The 23,891-nt window shown below is 46.3% G+C and overlaps 1 protein-coding gene across 4 annotated transcripts in view; it reads right to left on the reverse strand.

The window, feature by feature from the left end:
- Positions 1-319: 319 nt before the first annotated feature.
- LOC139240875 (SWI/SNF complex subunit SMARCC2-like) overlaps positions 320-23,891 on the reverse strand; it is an 875,893-nt gene continuing 852,321 nt past the window's right edge. For all 4 annotated transcript variants that reach the window (XM_070869382.1, XM_070869381.1, XM_070869383.1 and 1 more), the window contains exon 28: positions 320-5,586. In XM_070869382.1, coding sequence (XP_070725483.1) covers positions 5,519-5,586 — 68 coding nt within the window. In that variant the 3' untranslated portion in view covers positions 320-5,518. The remainder of the gene's footprint in view (positions 5,587-23,891) is intronic.

The raw sequence follows: 23,891 nt of genomic DNA on the forward strand, positions 1-23,891 counted from the left end.
TTTAAATCCAGGAAGCAGATTTCTGCAACAAGTCAGAATATAAAAAATGTAGAAGGCAACAGCCCGTTTATGGGAACCACTGCTAGACCAGAGTGAGAAGTCGGAACTAAAATCCTTGAAATCATATTCCACAAGTCAATCCACCTTTACCCCAAGCTCAGCAAACCTTCCGAGCTGCAGGGAGGGTCTGGGTGGAAAGTACAGTATCCATTAATGGAGACACACACGGGACGACAAGTGAGAACGTAATAAAAGGGTTAAATTTAACATTCCTTGGAACTTGGTGATAGAGCATAAAATAAATACAGTACTGCTGATATTTAATAAGTACAGTTTATTCCTTAGCAGTTTCCCATGATAGCGAAAGCTACACAGACTACAGAGTTACAGACTAAATACATTTTGACAAAACACTACAATTGAAATTTGTCAATTCGTAAAAAGAACAGTCCATTTTTAAGGGCTTGACGAGACTTTGTTTTACACTTAGATAATCTGTGTTAACATCAGACTGTCATAACACATTAAAATGAATCAACTTTCTTAGGCAATATGAGCCAGAAGGTAAGTTTGAAAGGTGACACCTCACTACCCATTACATCAGTGAGGGGAAGACTTCAAATGATTGTAACAGATACAAATGTCAACATATGATACAGTCTTCAATTCATATACTTTCATGGTTTAAAAAAACCCAGAATGGATTCCTTCACGCCCAATTAAATGAATTCCAGGAAAGGTTTTGAAAATATTCAGATAATACTGCAATTTTCAGAATGTATAATGAATGAGTTGAATATAGACGGAAGCGGCAGTTAAGTCCGTCTAATCGATCACAAAACACTGGTTTGTTTCAAAAATTTGCTTCAAACCCTATTAAAAAAATATTTCTAATTTTTAGTGTGCTGAGAACAGGGAATGTACAGCACAGATATATGCAGCCAGCATAGAACACACATGGGCAATTCCAACATAAAAATAGTAAAATATTAATATAGAAATGAGCAAATATACAATAAAAAATGCTATGTTTTAAACAAAAAGTGTACACAGGTCAGACTCCCAGTCATGCGATTCCCACCTAACATCACTACTAGTAACACCTATGGTATTTGGAGATATCAGGGCCAATTTGAACTCGGTTCACCCAGCGAGATTGGGAGGCCAGGCACTTCCTGCTCCAATCTTGCCCGTCACCATTTTGTTTGGGGCCTTTACGAGGACGGTGCAGGTGCTTGGCTGAATCAGTAGGGAGCCTCATTCAATGGTGCAGATCAAGTCCTACACCAACTGTCAACAACAATTATAATTTGCAGATACAAATGGGTAGCTCTGCCCACCTCCTGCCCATTTGTGCTCAAGATAAGGCCCCAAATTATTTTTTGCCAGAGATTCTGTGGGGCAAGGAGTTCTCTCGTTTGATGGCTGCAGTTAGCTAGTGGAGTGGAAACAAGGTCCTATCTTCCCGCCAGCAAGAATGGGTTCTCCGCCGACAGTTAAAATTGGCCTTATGGGGTCACTGGTCCTTATAGAACAACACATACATTCATTTAGTAAACAATGAAGCCATTCAGTTTAGGCACTCCAGGATTTTACTCTCCAACCAAAGAGGGTATGGGGGGCGGGGGGGATTTTATCATCGGATGATAGCAACTCAGTAGCCTGTTTTACACTCCCTACTTCCACTGGTGCAAAAGAAAATCAGGCTCATCAATTCACGATCAACCGTTTTTCACCTGGTGAAAAATACAAAAATCCCCCCCCAGTTGAAGTAAGCATATTAAGTGCCCCAACTGCTCTGCTCTTTCACAGGGTTGGACGGCCAGGATAGGACTGGACCACTGGTGGCACAACACCCAACTTCTGAATGAGAATGGGCAATCCCACCATAGACAGCTGGCACTCTGGCATCTATGATGCTTGTGGAGCTACCTACATGATTCAGTCAACTGGAACTCTGCTTGTTAAAATGGCAGGAGGAACAGATTAATAAGAAAAGACACTGGATTATTTCTCAAATTTGACGTTGAAGGACAGATTATCACCAGGAGATGTTACTGGGGAAACTGCTCCACGCTTGGGAGAATAGGACCTCACTGCATGTGAATAGCACTAGTCATGTTAAGTGTAACTAAGCTTATTTAACATTACAAGCTTCTAGAACTGAAAAAAAGTGAGAACAAAAGAATAAGACTATCCTGATGGGATAGAGACGAGGCCATCTCAAATGCGCGTTGTTTCTTGTTAATTTAGTCTCAGTCCGGATGCTGTATCTGACAGATTTCTACCCCCTTCAGCTTCAGAAAAAAAGGTCTATCTTTCTCTAATTTTGAAATTTCTGGATTTTGTTTTGTAAAGTATTTTTCAATGTTTGTAGGAACTACTCAGAGAGAGGAATAAGATAACCTGGATTTCAGTGGGCTGGGAGAGCACAGCAACATTTCCACAGCTTGAAACAAAGACAATTCTTTACCTCTTCATTCTGCAAGAAGTGAAGTCACTGAAGATGGTTCTAGTCGATTCCTAAAATAGGCATCCTCCTCTCTGTAAACCTGCTCTATTCCCAGCATTCCTTGGCCATACTTAAATGGGTAACAAACATTGTGGTATCATCCCAACCCCCTTTTTTTTTCAAATTTAGTTTAGGATTAAGAACAGACTCGAAGCACAGGAGAGCTGAGGGCTTTCAACTAAACAAACTATTGGCACCACTTTGGAAATGACTGCATTAGTATTACTGTGACTATCCAGCTAAAACTTCCTCAATAAAATGCTACAGGGCGGGGGAAGGGGCTGAAATCTATCAAAAACAGAATGATCAGACACATTTACTAATCTCTAGTGTAGTGAGGAGCTTATTCCTCAGGTAAAATTCTTCACTAGTACTGGAAGAACTTAGTTCAATATTCCATCCAGTACCCAAGGGCACTGTAGGTCAGTTGCTTCTAATTCCAGCTTACAGTACATGAACAGCCATTCTCCACTGTGCTAACTGTTCTGACAATGGCATCGACATTAGAAAAGACTGGGCAGGATTGCTATGATACAGTAACCGTAGCAGTTCAATGGTAAAATATTAGGAATTCAATCAGTTTCAAGCACAAGTAACGACCCATTCCAGAGAATACAAACAGAAAGCTGCGGCTACAGGACCTATACAGATATGTATTCTTAAACTGTTTTTGTGCGCGCATGTGTGTCTGTGCTTGTGTGTTTGCATGTGTGTGTGTGTGTGTGTCTCTGTTTGTGTGTGTGTCTGTGCCTGCGTATGTGTGCGCGCATGCGTATGTCTGTCTGTCTGTGCTTGCGTGTGCATGTCAGTGTGCGTGTCTGTGCCTGCGCGTGTGTGTGTGTCTGTCTGTGTCTGCGTGCATGTATGTGTCCCTGGATGCATTTGTACGAGTTAAAACCAGTAACAATCGTGTCATGCTGTGCCAATAATCCCTTCAGTGGGGTGTACGAAACAATCCCATAGCAAGGTCAAAGCTCTCAATTTTTGTTTCACAAACAAAACCACAATACAAAAAAAAACATATTTAAACTTTCTTCTTTTCTGGGTGGAAAAAGTCCCATATAAAATGATGAGAACAGCAGGAGGCCAAATTGTGGAATCTGCCCAATATCATAGAGTTGAGCAATTGGACATTTGGATTGAGCAAAGATTTTGCTATTATGGGGGCGGGGGGGATGGACGGACAGGGGATGTGACCAACTGCTTCTCGGTGCCAAAACGATCGGCATTCTGAGAAAATATTACTACAAAAAAGGACCCAAATACTTAAATGGGTAGTGCTTTATGCCACTCTTTAAAGGGGAGTGCAAAACCCCAAACGTTTGCTTAAATCATAAAATTTTACTTGCAATATAACTGGAATCAAATCGTGCCTGATCTTTTATTTACGACTCTCTTCTGAACAAATTCATTGGTGACTGTACTTTCTTGACAGAACACTGTGTAGTCTAAGATGCTCTGAGACCCCCTCTACACATAGCAATTGATGAAATGGTGTCTGGAACAGAAAGCCTTACATCAACCAATATCAGAATTGGCCTCATTCTTCCTTTGGAAACAGCAAGTCCTTCAGTTACTAACACGAATGAACAGCCACAGAACACCAACCTTTATTAACTTACACAATACTCAGGACACAAAGAATCATTGCGACATCAGGAGGTTTGGTGCATCCTCCCCTGTTTGAAATCATACTGCTTTCAGGAAGATCAGCTACGAAAGCTGCTCGGATAGAAAAACGTTTAATAACCTGAAAGAGGAGGGGAGATTTCCCTCGGTCTGTGCTCTGACCCACTTGACTGTTCAGTGCTCAGTGCACTCAGGTGATGGAGTGTTCAGGTGAAGACCCAGGAAGATCTCCCCCATAGTCTGTGTTTGTTGCAATTCTGGGTTTAGGTGAAGTCCCAACAATACAAACATCCAATATTGGGATTTCTTCACCCTCATGAGGAACAAAAACTAGAAAACAAATAACCAGACACCACTGAGAAGCAATGCTGCCATCTGCCAGAGGATCTTTGCTACTGAAATGATTTTATCTAAAATGAAACACTGATACATTCAGCCAATCAATATCAAAGGAAGCTAAGCTCTTTTCCCCAAGTCACAAAAGGCCTGGAAGCAGGACTGGAATGAGGTGCTTAAGCCTGAAAACTTTCTTCTTACAGGGGTCTGACACTGAAACTTCAGATTTAAAGCCCCTGTCCTAGCCCTACTTGTACATCTTTCTCTCCTGAACCACTTCTCACTGGTCACAGTCTTCCTTCTCCTTTGCCCTAGTCCTAATCTCACATTCTACCACAATTACTTTGGAACTTGCTGACTGACATTTTGAATCAAAATGGAAAACAAAGTATTGAAGTATGATGTCCCACATGGACAAAACTTGGAATTTTGAACTTGTGGCTTAGCCATAGGCCAACCTGACAATATCAGCACGCTTCTAAAATGGACCAGGATCAATGGCAGAAATACTTAGTATGTAAACTGCTGATTGTAAAGCAAAAACAAAATTAAAAAATTTTCAGCCAGCTATTGTCTTCTCAGCATCAAATTTCCCCCAAATTGGCACAAAAAGATATTTCACAATTAACACAATATGGAAAATAGCAACAGTCAACAATGCATTGAACAAAGAATAGGGGCATGCTCACCCAAATTAATGATGACAGTTTGGTATATTTGCAATAGAACTTCGTTTCAAAAGATGTCAGATGTTGTTCAAATGGAGTATGTGGATGGTGTGTATGCATTAGTAATATAGCAGAATATTATACAATGAGTTTTACATTGGTCTGTGTAGCAGTGTCAGTTTGCAGTGTACACATCACCTCTTACAATACTGACATTAAAATCACCTCCATTAATGATCAGATTTGCTGTTTCTTTTATACTGCGAAAGAGAGCATCTCAACATATCCACCCAAACTGCTCTTCACGCTGGTACACTTGGGAACATCATATTCCTTCAGATAGACTGCTGCGTCTTGCTCCAGATGGTTCGCCTCACTGTGGTGGGGGGACTGCTGCTGCCGGGGTTGCCATCACCTCTGTCTGCATTGGAGCGCCTTGCTCTAAAAAATAAATGAACATCTTTTTAAAAAAGAGTAAGACAGACAGAGCAGTGTGTATTTTCATTCAAGGCCAGTTATAGTTCCTTAACTGCATATGTGGAACCAAATAGAGGATGCGAGGAAAGGTTGTCACAACAACACTTCAGATGGAAGAGTGGAAGGTCTTCCTCTCTGACTGTTGTGTTTTAAATAAAACGAGTGTGTTACCAAACTGCCGATTTCCCAGTGGATGTGAAATCCACAACGGAAAATCATTGCTGAATGTGAGCAGCTGCTCTTCTAAAGCTGGGGTGAGCATGGCCTGTGATCTAGAAACACACTGCCTGGTGTTAATAAGTCCTGAACACCTCCAGCGATCCAAAGGCTTCACATGGGTTCAACGTAGCTTAGACTGTCTGGGTGATACATCAACTGCCTATTACAGGTTATTCATGTTAAGACAAACACACTCATGGGCATTTGGAAATGAAAAGCAGTACAACAATTAGAATCTGCAACAGGTTAATAATGGCCTTTGTAAATAAGTAATGACACCCTGCCCAGTTCACAGAAACCCTTAATCCTGTTCTTGTTGCTATATTACCCTTCAGACCAGACCTCTCACAGCAAAGTTTTAACATTTTCCTGGTTTTAATTTAAAGAGGAAAAAATACATTGTAAGAAAATAGATTTAACTACAGTTGTACGTAGTTTAAACGTGAATTTCCCCCTCCTGGCCAATATTTATCCTTCAATCAACTAACAAAAAACAGATTATCTGGTCATCATCACCTTGCTGTTTGTGGGAGCTTGCTGTGCGCAATTGGCTGCCGTGTTTCCCACATTACAACAGTGACTGCATTCCAAAAGTACTTGATTGGCTGTAAAGCGCTTTGAGACGTCCGGTGGTCGTGAAAGGCGCTATATAAATGCAAGTCTTTCTTTTTCCTTCATGTCCCCCTTGATGTGTTATACACCCATTTGATTTTCCAACTTGCCATAAGAAGGTGTAGTTTCTCATCCATCTCCCTCCCACCCCACCCACGCCCTCTCCAAAAAGCATCTCTTGCATGTGATCCTCCTTCTGCTCCCCAGATCCACTCCCCTATCAGAGTCCTCACCACTCAATTATCCCCCTGGGCCCTATGCTAGCTGACACTGCAAATAACTCGCTTTGTACAGAGGCATTGGCCCGCTTCCTTTCAAAATTGTTCCCCACAAAAAAAGCCACACCATAAACTCATCTGTTGTCTCCAATTACCACCCCAACTCAAATGTCCCCTTCCTCTCTAAGTTCCTTGAATGTGCTGTCACCTCCCAGCTCCATGTCACTGGCTCTAACCTACCGAGTCATTTGCTAATGCTGAACCAAACTGCCAAACCTGGGCGTCCTGTTTGACCCTGATCTGAGTTTCGAACCCATCTCCTATCCATCACCAAGACCATTTATTCCACCTCAGTAACATGGCCCATCTCACAAGCCCTTCCATCACTGAAACTCTTATCCGTGCCTTTCTCACCTCTCGACTTGATTCCTGCAAATGTCCTCCTAGTCAGTCTCCCATCATCCAGGTACTTAACGAGTTTAAAACGTTACTGCCCATATCCCATGTCAAACGAGGTCCCACTCACCCATTCATCCCCATGATCACTAACCCACACTGGATTCTTGTCCCCCAATCACTTCAACTTAGTCTTCAATCCCTCCGTAATCATGCCACACCCTTTCTACGCAATTTACACCAACCTTGTGACCCCTCCCACACCATTCAGTCCTCTGCCTCAGGCCTTCTGTACATCCAGCCACCCTCCTCTTCCCAACATTTGGAAGCAGAGCCTTCGGCCGCCTCAGCCCCGCTCTCGAACTCGGTCCTTAGAACACTGCACCATCGCCTCCCCTTCAAAAACCTTCTCAACCAATCACAATATTTTTTCAGCGAAGCTTTCAATCATCCTTCCAAATCTTTCCCCTTTGGCTTGGAATCGACTTCCTTAACTCCTTTTATCTACTTCTCACTTCTCTGAAGCAAAGTCAGAGCGTTTAAAAAATTAAGTTAATGCAAGTTGCTGCCTGGTGAGCAGACCAGAGTGGCCAAATTCACTGATTTGCTCTGTGGGATTGTGCCTGGTCTCTGGAAGGTTCCACTATACTGTCCCATCACACACTCCCAGGGCAGGTACAGGGGGTTATATACAGAGTAAAGCTCCCTCTACACTGTCCCATCAAACACTCCCAGGGCAGGTACAGGGGGTTAGATACAGAGTAAAGCTCGCTCTACACTGTCCCATCAAACACTCCCAGGGCAGGTACAGGGGGTTAGATACAGAGTAAAGCTCCCTCTACACTATCCCATCAAACACTCCCAGGGCAGGTACAGGGGGTTAGATACAGAGTAAAGCTCCCTCTACACTGTCCCATCAAACACTCCCAGGGCAGGTACAGGGGGTTCGATACAGAGTAAAGCTCCCTCCACACTGTCCCATCAAACACTCCCAGGGCAGGTACAGGGGGTTAGATATAGAGTAAAGCTCTCTCTACACTATCCCATCAAACACACCCAGGGCAGGTACAGGTGGTTAGATACAGAGTAAAGCTCCCTCTATACTGTCCCATCACACACTCCCAGGGCAGGTACAGGGGGTTAGATACAGAGTAAAGCTCCCTCTACACTGTCCCATCAAACACTCCCAGGGCAGGTACAGGGGGTTAGATACAGAGTAAAGCTCACTCTACACTATCCCATCAAACACTCCCAGGGCAGGTACAGGTGGTTAGATACAGAGTAAAGCTCCCTCTACACTGTCCCATCAAACACTCCCAGGGCAGGTACAGGGGGTTAGATACAGAGTAAAGCTCCCTCTACACTGTCCCATCAAACACTCCCAGGGCAGGTACAGCATGGGTTAGATACAGAGTAAAGCTCCCTCTACACTGTCCCATCAATCACTCCCAGGGCAGGTACAGCACGGGTTAGATACAGAGTAAAGCTCCCTCTACACTGTCCCATCAAACACTCCCAGGGCAGGTACAGCACGGGTTAGATACAGAGTAAAGCTCCCTCTACACTGTCCCATCACACACTCCCAGGGCAGGTACAGGTGGTTAGATACAGAGTAAAGCTCCCTCTACACTGTCCCATCAAACACTCCCAGGGCAGGTACAGGGGGTTAGATACAGAGTAAAGCTCCCTCTACACTATCCCATCAAACACTCCCAGGGCAGGTACAGGGGGTTAGATACAGAGTAAAGCTCCCTCTACACTGTCCCATCAAACACTCCCAGGGCAGGTACAGCACGGGTTAGATACAGAGTAAAGCTCCCTCTACATTGTCCCATCAAACACTCCCAGGGCAGGTACAGCAGGGGCTAGATACAGAGTAAAGCTCCTTCTACACTGTCCCATCAAACAATCCCAGGGCAGATACAGCACGGGTTAAGAACATCAGAACATAAGATAGTTTTATGAAAGGGAAATTATGTTTGACAAATTTTCTGGAATTCTTTGAGGATGTAATGAGCAGGGTGGATAAGGGGGAACCAGTGGATGTGGTGTATTTGGATTTCCAGAAGGCACTCGATAAGGTGCCACATAAGAGGTTACTGCACAAGATAAAAGCTCACGGGGTTGGGGGTAACATATTAGCATGTGTCGAGGATTAGTTAACGAACAGAAAACAGAGAATTGGGATAAATGGGTCATTTTCCGGTTGGCAACAGTAACTAGTGGGGTGCCACAGGGATCGGTGCTGGGTCCTCAACTATTTACAATCTATGTTAATGAATTGGATGAAGGGACAGAGTGTAATGTAGCCAAGTTTGTTGATAATACAAAGATGGGTGGGAAAGCAAATTGTGGAGAGGACACAAAAAATCTGCAAAGGCTAAGTGAGTGGCCAAATATTTGGCAGATGGAGTATGTGGGAAAATGTGAAGTTATCCACTTTGGCAGAAATAATAGAAAAGCAAATTATAATTTAAATGGAGAAAAATTGCAAAGTGCTGCAGTACAGAGGGACCTGGGGGTCCTTGTGCATGAAACTCAAAAAGTTATTATGCAGGTACAGCAAGTAATCAGGAAGGCGAATGGAATGTTGGCCTTTATTGCAAGAGGGATAGAGTATAAAAGCAGAGAAGTCCTGCTACAACTGTACAGGGTATTGGTGAGGCCACACCAAGAGTACTGCGTACAGTTTTGGTCTCCGTATTTAAGGAAGGATATACTTGTATTGGAGGCTGTTCAGAGAAGGTTCACTAGGTTGATTCCGGAGATGAGGGGGTTGACTTACGAGGATAGGTTGAGTAGGTTGGGCCTCTACTCATTGGAATTCAGAAGAATGAGAAGTGATCTTATTGAAACTTATAAGATAATGAGAGGGCTTGACAAGGTGGATGTAGAGAAGATATTTCCACTCATAGGGGGAACTAAAACTAGGGGACATAGTCTTAGAATAAGGGGCCACCCATTTAAAACTGAGATGAGAAATTTCTTCTCTCAGAGAGTTGTAAATCTGTGGAATTCTCTGTCCCAGAGAGCTGTGGAGGCTGGGTCATTGAATATATTTAAGGCTGAGATAGACAGATTTTTGAGCGATAAAGGAGTAAAGGGTTATGGGGAGCGGGCAGGGAAGTGGAGCTGAGTCCATGATCATGATCTTATTGAATGGCTGAGCAGGCTCGAGGGGCCAAATGGCTGACTCCTGCTCCTATTTCTTATGTTCTTCTATACACTGTCCCATCAAACACTCCCAGGGCACGGGTTAGATACAGAGTAAAGTTCCCTCTACACTGTTCCATCAAACACTCCCAGAGCAGGTATAGCATAGGTTAGATAGAATAAAGCTCCCTCTACACTGTCCCATCAAACACTCCCAGGGCAGGTACAGCACGTGGTTAGATAGAGTAAAGCTCCCTCTACACTGTCCCATCAAACACTCCCAGGGCAGGTACAGCACGGGGTTAGATACAGAGTAAAGCTCCCTCTACACTGTCCCATCAAACACTCCCAGGGCAGGTACAGCACGGGGTTAGATACAGAGTAAAGCTCACTCTACACTGTCCCATCAATCACTCCCAGGACAGGTACAGCATGGGGTTAGATACAGAGTAAAGCTCCCTCTACGTCGGGTGGAGTCAATAAGGTGCATCTGCGAGGCTGAGAACTACTTGGATAGCAGGTTTCAGGAAGTGGTCACCCCGCAGCTTAAAAGCGTGCAGGTAGAGGGGAAGTGGGTGACCACCAGACGTAGTAAGAATGCTAGGCAGGGGAGTCCCCCCGTGAGTCCAACTCGCTTTCAAACCGATATTCACTTTTGAGTATCGGTAAGGATGATGGTGCCTCTGGGGAGTGCAGCCAGAGCCAATTCCAAGGCACCACGGGTGACTCAGCTGCACAGGGGGGAGGGACGAAGAACAAAAGAGCTCTAGTTATATGGGATTCTATAGTTAGGGGAACAGACAGGCGTTTCTGTGGCCGTAGACTTGACTCCAGAATGGTTTGGTGCCTTCCTGGTGCCAGGGTCAAGGATGTCACAGAACGGACGCAGGGTATCCTGGGGGGGAGGGTAAACAGCTCGAGGTCGTGGTCCATATCGGGACCAACGACATAGGTATAAAAGAGGGATGAAGTCCTACAGGCAGAATTCAGGGAGTTAGGAAGAAAATTAAAGGGTAGGGCCTCAAAGGTAGTAATCTCCGGGTTACTACCGGTGCCACGTGCTAATGAGTATAAGAATAGAAGGATAGAGAGGATGGACACGTGGCTGGAAAGCTGGTGTAGGAGGGAGGGCTTTAAATTCCTGAGGCATTGGGACCGCCTCTGGGGGAGATGGGATCTGTACAAACCGGACGGGTTGCACCTCAACAGCGCCGGGACCAATATCCTCGCGGGGAGTTTTGCTAGTGCTGTTGGGGAGAGTTTAAATTAGCTTGGCAGGGGGATGGAAACCTGAGAACAAATTCAAAGGGGAAGGAAGTAAAGCAGAAATTGGATAGCAAGAATCTGGAAAGCAAATCTGTAAGGCAGAGGAAACAGGGCTTCGTAAGTAGTTAGCAAGGAGGTCTTCCTGTGCTAAATGGTATATACTTTAATGCAAGGAGTATAGCGAATAAGGCGGATGAGTTAAGAGCACAGGTAGACACTTGGGAGTGTGACATTATAGCCATTACAGAAACATGGCTGAAAGAGGGGCAGGTTTGGCAGATCAATATTCCTGGATTGTCTGATGTCCGATGCCCAGTACAAAAAAGTCTCCGAGCATTTGTTCTCGGAATCCCTCAAACTCACAATGTCCTGCAAGGTGCTTTAGTTCGGCGACGTAGCTCGCATCTTCCTGGCCCTCCGATCGTTGACATGTGTAGAACCGAAACTGGGACATTGGACCAGCTCCCATGGAGGACACAGTTTTTTTTACCAGGGACAGTAAAGGAGCCTGGCTGGTCCAGGTCCTGATCTGGCGGGCTGTGACGGGGGACTTCTTGTTCTCGAATGCCTCCATGACCATGAGCAAGTCCGCTGGCTGTGCCATTTCCACCCCAGTGATGGGCAATGGTAGCCGACTGAGAGCATCTGCGCAGTTCTCCGTGCCCGGTCTGTGGCGGATTACATAGTTGTATGCCGACAGCGTGAGCACCCATCTTTGGATGCGGGCAGAGGCATTGGTATTAATCCCTTTGCTCTCCGAGAATAGCGATATGAGCGGCTTGTGGTCAGTTTCAAGCTCAACTTGAGGCCAAATAACTACTGGTGCATTTTTTTTATCCCGTAAACGCACGCCAGAGACTCTTTTTCAACCATGCTGTCGGCCCTTTCGGCCTTGGGCAAACTCCTGGATGCATACGCAACCGGTTGCAAAATTCCCGATTCATTAGCCTGTTGTAACACACACCCGACCCCGTATGATGACGCATCGCAAGCTAACACTAATCGTTTACATGGGTTATACAGGACAAGCAGTTTGTTACAACACAATAAATTTCTGGCTTTCTTAAAGGCAGCCTCTTGTGAATTCCCCCATACCCAGTCGTCTCCCTTGCGCAGTAGCGCATGTAGGGGTTCTAGCAGGGTGCTTAACCCAGGTAGGAAATGACCAAAATAGTTGAGGAATCCCAGGAACGACCGCAGCTCCGTCACGTTCCGTGGTCGCGGCACGTTCTTGATGGCCTCCGTCTTGGCGTCGGTGGGTCTGATGCCATCTGCTGCAATTCTCCTTCCTAAGAATTCGACGTCCTGTGCCAGGAAAACACACTTCGAGCGTTTCAACCTGAGCCCCATGCGATCCAACAGACTAAGAACCTCCTCCAGATTCTTCAGGTGCTCCATGGTGTCCTGGAAAACCACTGTGCAAGGAACCGACTTTAGCAGGCTTTCCATGTTCCGCTGGAAGATCACTGTGGCTGACCGAATCCCAAACGGGCACCGGTTGTAGATAAATAGACCTTTGTGTGTGTTGATGCAGATGAGGCCATTCAAAGACTCCTCCAGCTCCTGCGTCATGTAGGCCGAGATCAGGTCCAGCTTGGTGAATGTCTTCCCTCCAGCCAGGGTCGTGAATAGGTCATCTGCCTTGGGTAGCGGGTACTGGTCCTGCAGCGAAAAATTGTTAATCGTTACTTTATAGTCCCCGCAAATTCTAACCGTACCGTCCTCCTTGAGTACCGGGACAATCGGACTGGTCCAGTCGTTGAATTTCACCGGCGCAATGATGCGTTCATGTTGCAGCTTGTCCAGCTTGATTTCCACTTTTTCACGCATCATGTACGGTACCGCTCGATCCTTGTGGTGGATGGGGTCGCGTACCGGGAACCAAATGGATCTGCACTTTTGCCCCCGAGAAACTTCCAATGCCTGGCTCGAATAACGAAGGGAATTTGCTTAGAACCTGGGTACATGCGGTGTCGTCGACGGATGAGAGCGCTCGGATGTCGTCACAGTTCCAGCAGATTTTCCCCAGCCAGCTTCTGCCAAACAATGTGGGGCCATCCCCTGGCACAATCCACAGCGGGAGTTCGTGTACTGCTTCGTCATAGGAGACCTTGACTTCAGCATTGCCAATTACAGGGATTAGTTCCTTGGTGTAAGTCTTTAGTTTAGTGTGAATGGGGCTGAGCTTGGGCCTGTGTGCCTTCTTTCCCCACAGCCTGTCGAAGGCTGTTTTACTCATTATGGATTGACTTGCCCCTGTGTCCAGCTCCATAGACACTGGAATATCGTTCAGTTCTACTTTCAACATTATTGGTGAGCATTTTGTCGTGAACATATGTACCCCGTACACCTCTGCCTCCTCCGTACGAGTTTCCAATTCAGTCTGATCCACTGTGGATCGATCTTCCTCTGCAACGTGGTGGTTTGCAGGGTTTGCAGCTCGCCTGCACATTCGTTGCACGCATAGTGCTTAAAGCGGCATTGATGGGGCCGATAATCACTCCCGCAGCGCCAACAGGGTGTTAACTGCCTCGCATTAACAGATGATGGCGGACTCTGGGTCAATTCAGGTCGGGCCACAGCAGCCGGCGTGTACGTTCTGCCCTGTACATTTCTGCTCAAAACCGACGTTACTTTATCTACAGTACTGGCTGAAACTTCTTTGTTCTGCGAAATCTGCTTGGTGTTGTCGCTGGTCGACATAAATGCCTGGGCTATCGTTATGGCTTTACTCAGATTCGGAGTTTCTACACTCAACAGTTTGCGAAGGATTGTCTGATGTCCGATGCCCAGTACAAAAAAGTCTCCGAGCATTTGTTCTTGGAATCCCTCAAACTCACAATGTCCTGCAAGGCGCTTTAGTTCGGCGACGTAGCTCGCATCTTCCTGGCCCTCCGATCGTTGACATGTGTAGAACCGATATCTCGCCATCAAAACGCTTTCTTTATGATTTAGGTGCTCCCGGACCACCGTACACAGTTCTTCGTAGGATTTCTCTGTTGGTTTTGCTGGGGCCAGGAGATTCTTCATGAGGCCATAGGTTGTTGCCCCACAGACAGTTAGGAGGATCGCCCTTCGTTTGGTCGCGTTCTCGTCCCTTCCAGCTCGTTAGCCACGAAATATTGGTCGAGTCTCTCCACAAAGGCCTCCCAATCGTCCCCCTCTGAGAAATTCTCCACGATACCGACTGTTCTTTGCATTTTCGCGCGATTGTTCGTTACCTCGTCGCCAATTGTTACACTCATAATAAATGGTCAGATCGAGTACTATGTGTAATGAGCAAGTGTGACCTTAGCTCCTTTATTATAGTTCCAGAGCGTAGGTACCTCGTGGGTGGCCTGTTTATATACTGTGCTCCCAAGGGATGCTGGGATCCCTTGGGACTCCAACAGGTAGGCCCTCTGGTGGTCAGGTGTGATGCGGGTTACAAGGGGTTTAAATACATAACATTAGTCAAACACGATCTTCCCTAAACAAATCTGTGCTGACTGTCCCTAATTAATCCTTGCCTTTCCAAATATAGATTTATCCTGTCTTTCAGGATTTTGTCCAATAATTTTCCCACCACTGAGGTTAGGCTGACAGGCCTGTAATTACTCGGCCTATCCCTTTCTCCCTTCTTAAACAAGGGTACTACATTAGCGGGTCCTCCAATCCTCCAGCACCATGCCCAAATCCAAAGAGGACTGGAAAATGATGGTCAAGGCCTCTGCTATTTCCTCTTTTACTTCGCTCAACAGCCTGGGATACATTTCATCCGGGCCTGGGGACTTATCTACTTTTAAAGCTGTTAAATCCCTTAATACTTCCTTTCTCGTTATATTTATTTCATCCAGAATATCACACTCCTCCTCGATAGCAGTATCTGCATTGCCCCTTTCCTTTGTGAAAACATTCCACAGACGCAAAGATGAGCTGTCCCTGCAGGTGGACTGTCTTTTGTGGGGCAATTGTGTAATCTTGCCCAAGAAAGGTAGAGACACATTCATTTGCGAACTGCACAGCTCCCACCCAGGCATAGTGATGATGAAAGCCATAGCCACATCCCACGTGTGGTGGCCTGGCATCGACTCAGATTTAGAGTCATGTGTGCCAGTGCAACACTTGCTCTCAGTTGAATAATGCACCCAGAGAGGCACTGCTAAGTTTGTGGTCCTGGCCATCCAAACCGTGGTCGAGGATCCATGTCGACTATGCGGGCCCATTCCTAGGCAAAATGCTTTTGGTTGTCGTGGACGCTTACTCAAAGTGGATTGAATGTGCAATAATGTCTGTAAGCACGTCCACGGCCACCATTGAAAGACTACGAGCTATATTTGCCATGCACGGCCTGCCTGATGTCCTAGTCAGCGACAATGGGCCGTGCTTCACCAGTGCCGAATTCAAAGAATTCATGACCCGCAATGGGATCAAACATGTCACATCTGCGCCGTTCAAGCCCGCATCCAACGGCCAGGCAGAACGGGCAGTTCAGACCATCAAGCAAAGCTTGAAACGTGTGTCGGCAGGCTCCCTGCAGACCCGGTTGTACCGAGTACTGCTCAGCTACCGCACCAGACCCCACTCACTCACCGGGATTCCCCCAGCTGAGCTGCTCATGAAAAGGGCGCTTCAAACAAGGCTCTCTCTGGTCCACCCTGATCTATATGATCATGTGGAGGACAAGCGGCATCAACAAAGTGTGTCCCATGACCGCGGAAACTTGTCACGCGATATTGAGATCAATGATCCTGTGTTTGTGCTCAATTATGGACATGGTCCCAAATGGCTCACTGGCACGGTCACAGCCAAAGAGGGGAGTAGGGTATTTCAGGTCAAACTGACCAATGGACAAACGCACAGAAAACACTTGGACCAAATTAAACTGCGGTTCACCAACAGCTACGTACAACCTGAAGAGGACACCACCAACTTTGACCTTCCAACACACACACACAAGTGGCAACTGACATCATAGTTGACCACGAAACAGAACTCATCATCTCCAGCAGCCCGGCAAGGCCGGCTGCCCAACAGCCCAATGAAGAACCGACCAACCCAACCACACCAGTATTTGTACCGAGACGATCGACAAGGGAGCACAAAGCCCCAGATCGTCTCACCTTGTAAATAAGTGTATTGTTGACTTCAGGGGGGAGTGATATTATGTATTTAACCCCTTGTAACCTGCATCACACCTGTCTACCAGAGGGACTACCTGTTGGGAACACAGTATATAAACAGGCCACCCACGAGTTACCTGCACTAAAGGAGCTAAGGTCACACTTGCTCATTACACACAGTACTCGGTCTGACCATTTATTTTGAGTGTAACAACTAACCTGATTGAATTTTTTGAGGAGGTAACCATGAGGGTCGTGCGTACGATGTAGTGTATATGGACTTTAGCAAAGCTTTTGATAAGGTCCCACATGGTAGACTGGTCATGAAGGTTAAAGTCCATGGAATCCAGGGCAAAGTGGCAAGTTGGATCCAAAATTGGCTCAGAGGCAGGAAGCAAAGGGTAATGGTTGATGGATGTTTTTGTGACTGGAAAGAGGTTTCCAGTGGAGTTCCACAGGGCTCAGTCTGGGTCCCTTGCTTTTTAGGTATATAGCAACGATTTAGATTTGAATATAGAAACATAGAAACATAGAAAATAGGTGCAGGAGTAGATCATTCGGCCCTTCGAGTCTGCACCACCATTCAATGAGATCATGGCTGATCATTCCCTCAGTACCCCTTTCCTGTTTTCTCTCCATACCCCTTGATCCCTTTAGCCGTAAGGACCATATCTAACTCCCTCTTGAATATATCCAATGAACTGGCATCAACAACTCTCTGCGGCAGGGAATTCCACAGGTTGACAACTCTCTGAGTGAAGAAGTTTCTCCTCATCTCAGTCCTAAATGGCCTGCCCCTTATCCTAAGACTGTGTCCCCTGGTTCTGGACTTCCCCAACATCTGGAACATTCTTCCCGCATCCAACCTGTCCAGTCCCGTCAGATTCTTGGAAGTTTCGATGAGATCCCCTCTCATCCTTCTAAACTCCAGTGTATAAAGGCCCAGTTGATCCAGTCTCTTCTCATATGTCAGTCCAGCCATCCCTGGAATCAGTCTGGTGAGCCTTCGCTGCACTCCCTCAATAGCAAGAACGTAATTCCTCAGATTAGGAGACCAAAACTGAACACAATATTCCAGGTGAGGCCTCACCAAGGCCCTGTACAACTGCAGTAAGACTTCCCTGCTCCTATACTCAAATCCCCTAGCTATGAAGGCCAACATATCATTTGCCTTCTTCACCGCCTGCTGTACCTGCATGCCAACTTTCAATGACTGATGAACCATGACACCCAGGTCTCGCTGCACCTCCCCTTTTCCTAATCTGCCGCCATTCAGATAATATTCTGCCTTCGTGTTTTTGCCCTCAAAGTGGATAACCTCACATTTATTCACATTATATTGCATCTGCCATGTATTTGCCCACTTGCCTAACCTGTCCAAGTCACCCTGCAGCCTCTTAGCGTCCTCCTCACCGCTCACACCGCCACCCAGTTTAGTGTCATCTGCAAACTTGGAGATATTACACTCAATTCCATCATCTAAATCATTAATGTATATTGTAAAGAGCTGGGGTCCCAGCACTGAGCCCTGCGGCACTCCACTAGTCACTGCCTGCCATTCTGAAAAGTGATCCGTTTATCCCGACTCTCTGCTTCCTGTCTGCCAACCAGTTCCCTATCCACGTCAGTACATTACCCCCAATACCATGTGGTTTGATTTTGCACAACAATCTCTTGTGTGGGACCTTGTCAAAAGCCTTTTGAAAGTCCAAATACACCACATCCACTGGTTCTCCCTTGTCCACTCTACTAGTTATATCCTCAAAAAATCCGAGAAGATTTGTCAAGCATGATTTCCCTTTCATAAATCCATGCTGACTTGGACCGATCCTATCACTGCTTTCCAAATGCGCTGCTATTTCATCCTTAATGATTTTCCAACATTTTCCCCATTACTGATGTCAGGCTAACCAGTCTATAATTACCCATTTTCTCTCTCCCTCCTTTTTAAAAATGTGGTGTTACATTAGCTACCCTTCAGTCCATAGGAACTGATCCAGAGTCGATAGACTGTTGGAAAATGATCACCAATGCATCCACTATTTCTAGGGCTACTTCCTTAAGTACTCTGGGATGTAGACTATCAGGCCCCGGGGATTTATCGGCCTTCAATTCCATCAATTTCCGTAACACAATTTCCCGCCTAATAAGGATATCCTTCAGTTCCTCCTTCTCACTAGATCCTCAGTCCCCTAGTACATCCGGAAGGTTATTTGTGTCTTCCTTCGTGAAGACAGAACGAAAGTATTTGTTCAATTGGTCTACCATTTCTTTGTTCCCCATTATAAATTCACCCGAATCCGACTGCAAGGGACCTATGTTTGTCTTCACTAATCTTTTTCTCTTCACGTATCTATAGAAGCTTTTGCAGTCAGTTTTTATGTTCCTGGCAAGCTTCCTCTCGTACTCTATTTTCCCCCTCTGAATTAAACCCTTTGTCCTCCTCTGCTGAATTCTAAATTTCTCCCAGTCCTCAGGTTTGCTGCTTTTTCTGGCTAATTTCTATGCCTCTTCCTTGGATTTAACACTATCCTTAATTTCTCTTGTTAGCCACGGTTGAGCCACCTTCCCCATTTTATTTTTACTCCAGACAGGGATGTACAATTGTTGAAGTTCATCGATATGATCTTTAAAGGTTTGCCATTGCCTATCCAACGTCAACCCTTTAAGTATCATTTGCCAGTCTAATCCAGCCAATTCGCGCCTCATACCGTCAAAGTTACCTTTCCTTAAGTTTAGGACCCTAGTCTCTGAATTAACTGTGTCACTCGCCATCTTAATAAAGAATTCTACCATATTATGGTCACTCTTCCCCAAGGGGCCTCGCACAACAAGATTGCTAATTAGTCCCTTCTCATTACACAATACCCAGTCTAGGATGGCCAGCCCTCTGGTTGGTTCCTCGACATATTGGTTGAGAAAACCATCCCTAATACACTCCAGGAAATCCTCCTCCACCGCTTTGCTACCAGTTTCGTTAGCCCAATCTATATGCAAATTACAGTCGCCCATGATTACTGCCGTACCTTTATTGCACACATCCCTTATTTCTTGTTTGATGCTGTCCCCAACCTCACTACTACTATTTGGTGGCCTGTACACAACTCCCACTAGCGCTTTCTGCCCTTTGGTATTCCGTAGCTCCACCCATACCGATTCCACATCATCCAGGCTAATGTCCTTCCTTACAATTGCATTAATCTCCTCTTTAACCAGCAACGCCACCCCGCCTCCTTTTCCTTTCTGCCTATCCTTCCTAAATGCTGAATATCCTTGGATGTTGAGTTCCCAGCCTTAGTCACCCTGGAGCCATGTCTCCGTGATGCCAATCACATCGTATCCATTAACTGCTATCTGCGAAGTTAATTCATCCACCTTATTCCGAATACTCCTCGCATTGAGGCACAGAGCCTTCAGGCTTGTCTTTTTAACACACTTTGCCCTTTAGAATTTTGCTGTAATGTGGCCCTTTTTGGTTTTTTGCCTTGGGTTTCTCTGCCCTCCACTTTTACTATTCTCCTTTCTAGCTTTTGCTTCTGACTCCATTTTATTTCTCTCTGTCTCCCTGCATAGGTTCCCATCCCCCTGTCATATTAATTTAACTCCTCCCCAACAGCACTAGCAAACACTCCCCCTAGGACATTGGTTCCGGTCCTGCCCAGGTGCAGACCGTCCGGTTTGTACTGGTCCCACCTCCCCCAGAACCGGTTCTAATTTTTTTTAAATTTTTTTAATTCGTAGCCAATCTTTCCAATTCTTTGTCAAATCACAAACGCCAGAGGTCACCTTGCACACATCAAGGATCACTCTGCGCCAATGCTCTTAGCCAAAAGGCCTAGAGCCACTGCACCGTTCCTGGAAGTACTGCAATACCAGGTTCGTGCCATGGAGGTGGATGGGTCAGGCCCACCACACACCTCCGTGGAGGTGGATGGGTCAAGCCACCCCACCCACCTCCTATTTCCAAAAAGCATAGGAGAACCACCTTCCTGATCCAGGGAGAACCACTTTGGGGTCATGGTTACTCCCCTGTCAGGTCAGTTACGCACGATCTTAGCCAAAAGGCCTAATGCACCAGGAATTTGAATCCCTCCCTTCTGCACCACTGCTCAAGCCACGTATTCATCTGAGCTATCCTGCGATTCCTACTCTGTATGATTATGATTAGGAAGTTTGATTAGGAAGTTTGCAGACGACACTAAAATTGGGTTGATAATGAAGAGGAAAGTCATGGACTGCAGGAGGATATCAATCTACTGGTCAGGTGGGCAGAACAGTGGCAAATGGAATTTAATTCGGAGAAGTGTGAGGTAATGCATTTGGGGAGGGCGAATAAGGAAAGGGTGCACACATTAAGCGGTAGGCCGCTTAATAGTGTAGATGAACAAAGGGACCTCGGAGTACTTGTCCACAGATCCCTGAAAGTAGCAGGCCAGGTGGATAAGGTGGTTAAGAAGGCATACGGAATGCTTGCCTTTACTGGCTGAGGCATAGAATATAAGAGCAGGGAGGTTATGCTTAAATTGTATAATACTTTGGTAAGGCCACAGCTGGAGTACTGCATGCATTTCTGGTTGCCGTATTATAGGAAGGATGTGATTGCACGAGAGAGGGTGCAGAGGAGATTGATTAGGATGCTGCCTGGAATGGAGAATCTTAGTTATGAGGACAGATTGGATAGGCTGGGTTTGTTCTCATTGGAACAGAGGAGGTTGAGAGGAGACCTCATTGAGGTGTACAAAATATTGAGGGGCCTGGACATAGTGGATAGTAAGGGCCTATTTCCATTGGTGGAGGGGTCTATTACGAGGGGGCATAGTTTTAAGGTGGTTGGTGGAAGGTTTAGAGGAAATTTGAGGGAAGCTTCTTTACGCAGAGGGTTGTGTGGATCGGGAACTCGCTGCCTGGAAGACTGGTGGATGCAGAAACCCTCACCACTTTTAAGAGATGGTTGGATGGGCACTTAAAGTGCAGTAACCTGCAGGGATACAGACCTAGAGCTGGTAATTGGGATTAGACTGGATGACCTTTTGCTGGACGGAGCAGATATAATGGTAAGTACTGCAGGGAATAGAATACGGCCAGGTGATCTCCTGGACTAGTTTCGATCGCCTGGATGGGTTGTGGAGGAATTATCCCAGATTTTTTCTCCCTAAATTGGCCTGGGTTTTTATCTGGTTTTTGCCTCTCCCAGGAGATCACATGGCTCCGGTTGGGGTGGAGTGTAGAATGTTTCAGTATAAGGGGTGTCGCAGTTGTGTGAGGCGGACTGGTTGGGCTGGGTGCTCTTTGCCTTTCCGTCATTGTTCATAGGTTTATATGTAACCTTCAGGGCTGCTGACCGAGGGCCGTGCGGCTCTTTGTCAGCCGGTGCGGACACGATCGGCTGAAATGGCCTCCTTCTGTGCTGTAAATTTCTGTTTTCTACACTGTCCCAACAAACATTCCCAGGGCAGGTACAGCATGGGTTAGATACAGAGTAAAGCTCCCTCTACACTGTCCCATCAAACACTCGCAGGGCAGGTACAGCATGGGTTAGATACAGAGTAAAGCTCCCTCTACACTGTCCCATCAAACACTCCCAGGGCAGGTACAGCACGGGTTAGATACAGAGTAAAGCTCCCTCGACACTGTGCCATCAACCAATTTTGATCATTGAGTTACTTTCATTGTAAAATTCCTTCTATGCAGTAAGTCCCATATATTACGAGTTGCTCACAGTAACAGACCTTGGAATTCAGATTTTAGCACCAGTCAACAGGAAATAGCAGCAAAAGTAGCATTGTGTTGGCTGATGTTGCAAGGTCCACAGCACGAATAAGCTGGACTGCCGACTTGAAATGCTCCATCGCGCAGTGGCTTAACCCACAGTATCAACCGGTCCCAGAGTGTGAAAGGACAGTGTGGTAACCCACTGTACCCAGTCCCAATGTGTGAAAGGATAGTGTGATAACCCACTGTACCCAGTCCCAGAGTGTGAAAGGACAGTGTGATAACCCAATGTACCCAGTCCCAGAGTGTGAAAGGACAGTGTGATAACCGACTGTACCACCCAGTCCCAGAGTGTGAAAGGACAGTGTGATAACCCACTGTACCCAGTCCCAGAGTGTGAAAGGATAGTGTGATAACCCACTGTACCCAGTCCCAATGTGTGAAAGGACAGTGTGATAACCCAATGTACCCAGTCCCAGAGTGTGAAAGGACAGTGTGATAACCCATTGGAACACCCAGTCCCAGAGTGTGAAAGGACAGTGTCATAACCCACTGTACCCAGTCCTAGAGTGTGAAAGGATAGTGTGATAACCCACTGAACCCAGTTCCAGAGTATGAAAGGACAGTGTGATAACCCACTGCACCATCCAGTCCCAGAGAATGAAAGGACAGTGTGATAACCCATTGTGCCACCCAGTCCCAGAGTGTGAAAGTACAGCGTGATAACCCACTGTAACCAGTCCCAGAGGGTGCACGGACAGTGGGATAACCCACTGTACCACCCAGTCCCAGAGTGTGAAAGGACAGTGTGATAACCTACTGTACCCAGTCCCAGAGTGTAAAAGGACAGTGTGATAACCCACTGTACCACCCAGTCCCAGAGTGTGAAAGGACAGTGTGATAACCCATTGTAGCACCCAGTCCCAGAGAGTGAAAGGACAGTGTGATAACCCACTGTACCACCCAGTCCCAGAGTGTGAAAGGACAGTGTGATAACCCACTGTACCACCCAGTCCCAGAGTGTGAAAGGACAGTGTGATAACCCATTGTACCACCCAGTCCCAGAGTGTGAAAGGACAGTGTGATAACCCATTGTACCACCCAGTCCCAGAGTGTGAAAGGACAGTGTGATAACCCACTGCACCCAGACGCAGAGTGTGAAAGGACAGTGTGATAACCCACTGTACCCAGTCCCAGAGTGTGAAAGGATAGTGTGATAACCCACTGTACCCAGTTCCAGAGTGTGAATGGACAGTGTGATAACCCACTGCACCATCCAGTCCCAGAGAACGAAAGGACAGTGTGATAACCCACTGTGCCACCCAGTCCCAGAGTGTGAAAGTACAGCGTGATAACCCACTGCAACCAGTCCCAGAGGGTGAACGGACAGTGTGATAACCCATTGTACCATCCAGTGCCAGAGAGTGAAAGGACAGTGTGATAACCCACTGTACCACCCAGTCCCAGAGTGTGAAAGGACAGTGTGATAACCCACTGTACCACCCAGTCCCAGAGAGTGAAAGCACAGTGTGATAACCCACTGTACCACCCAGTCCCAGAGTGTGAAAGGACAGTGCAATAACCCACTGTA

This window comes from Pristiophorus japonicus, chromosome X (assembly GCF_044704955.1).
Source record: "Pristiophorus japonicus isolate sPriJap1 chromosome X, sPriJap1.hap1, whole genome shotgun sequence".
Taxonomy (NCBI): Eukaryota; Metazoa; Chordata; class Chondrichthyes; family Pristiophoridae; genus Pristiophorus; species Pristiophorus japonicus.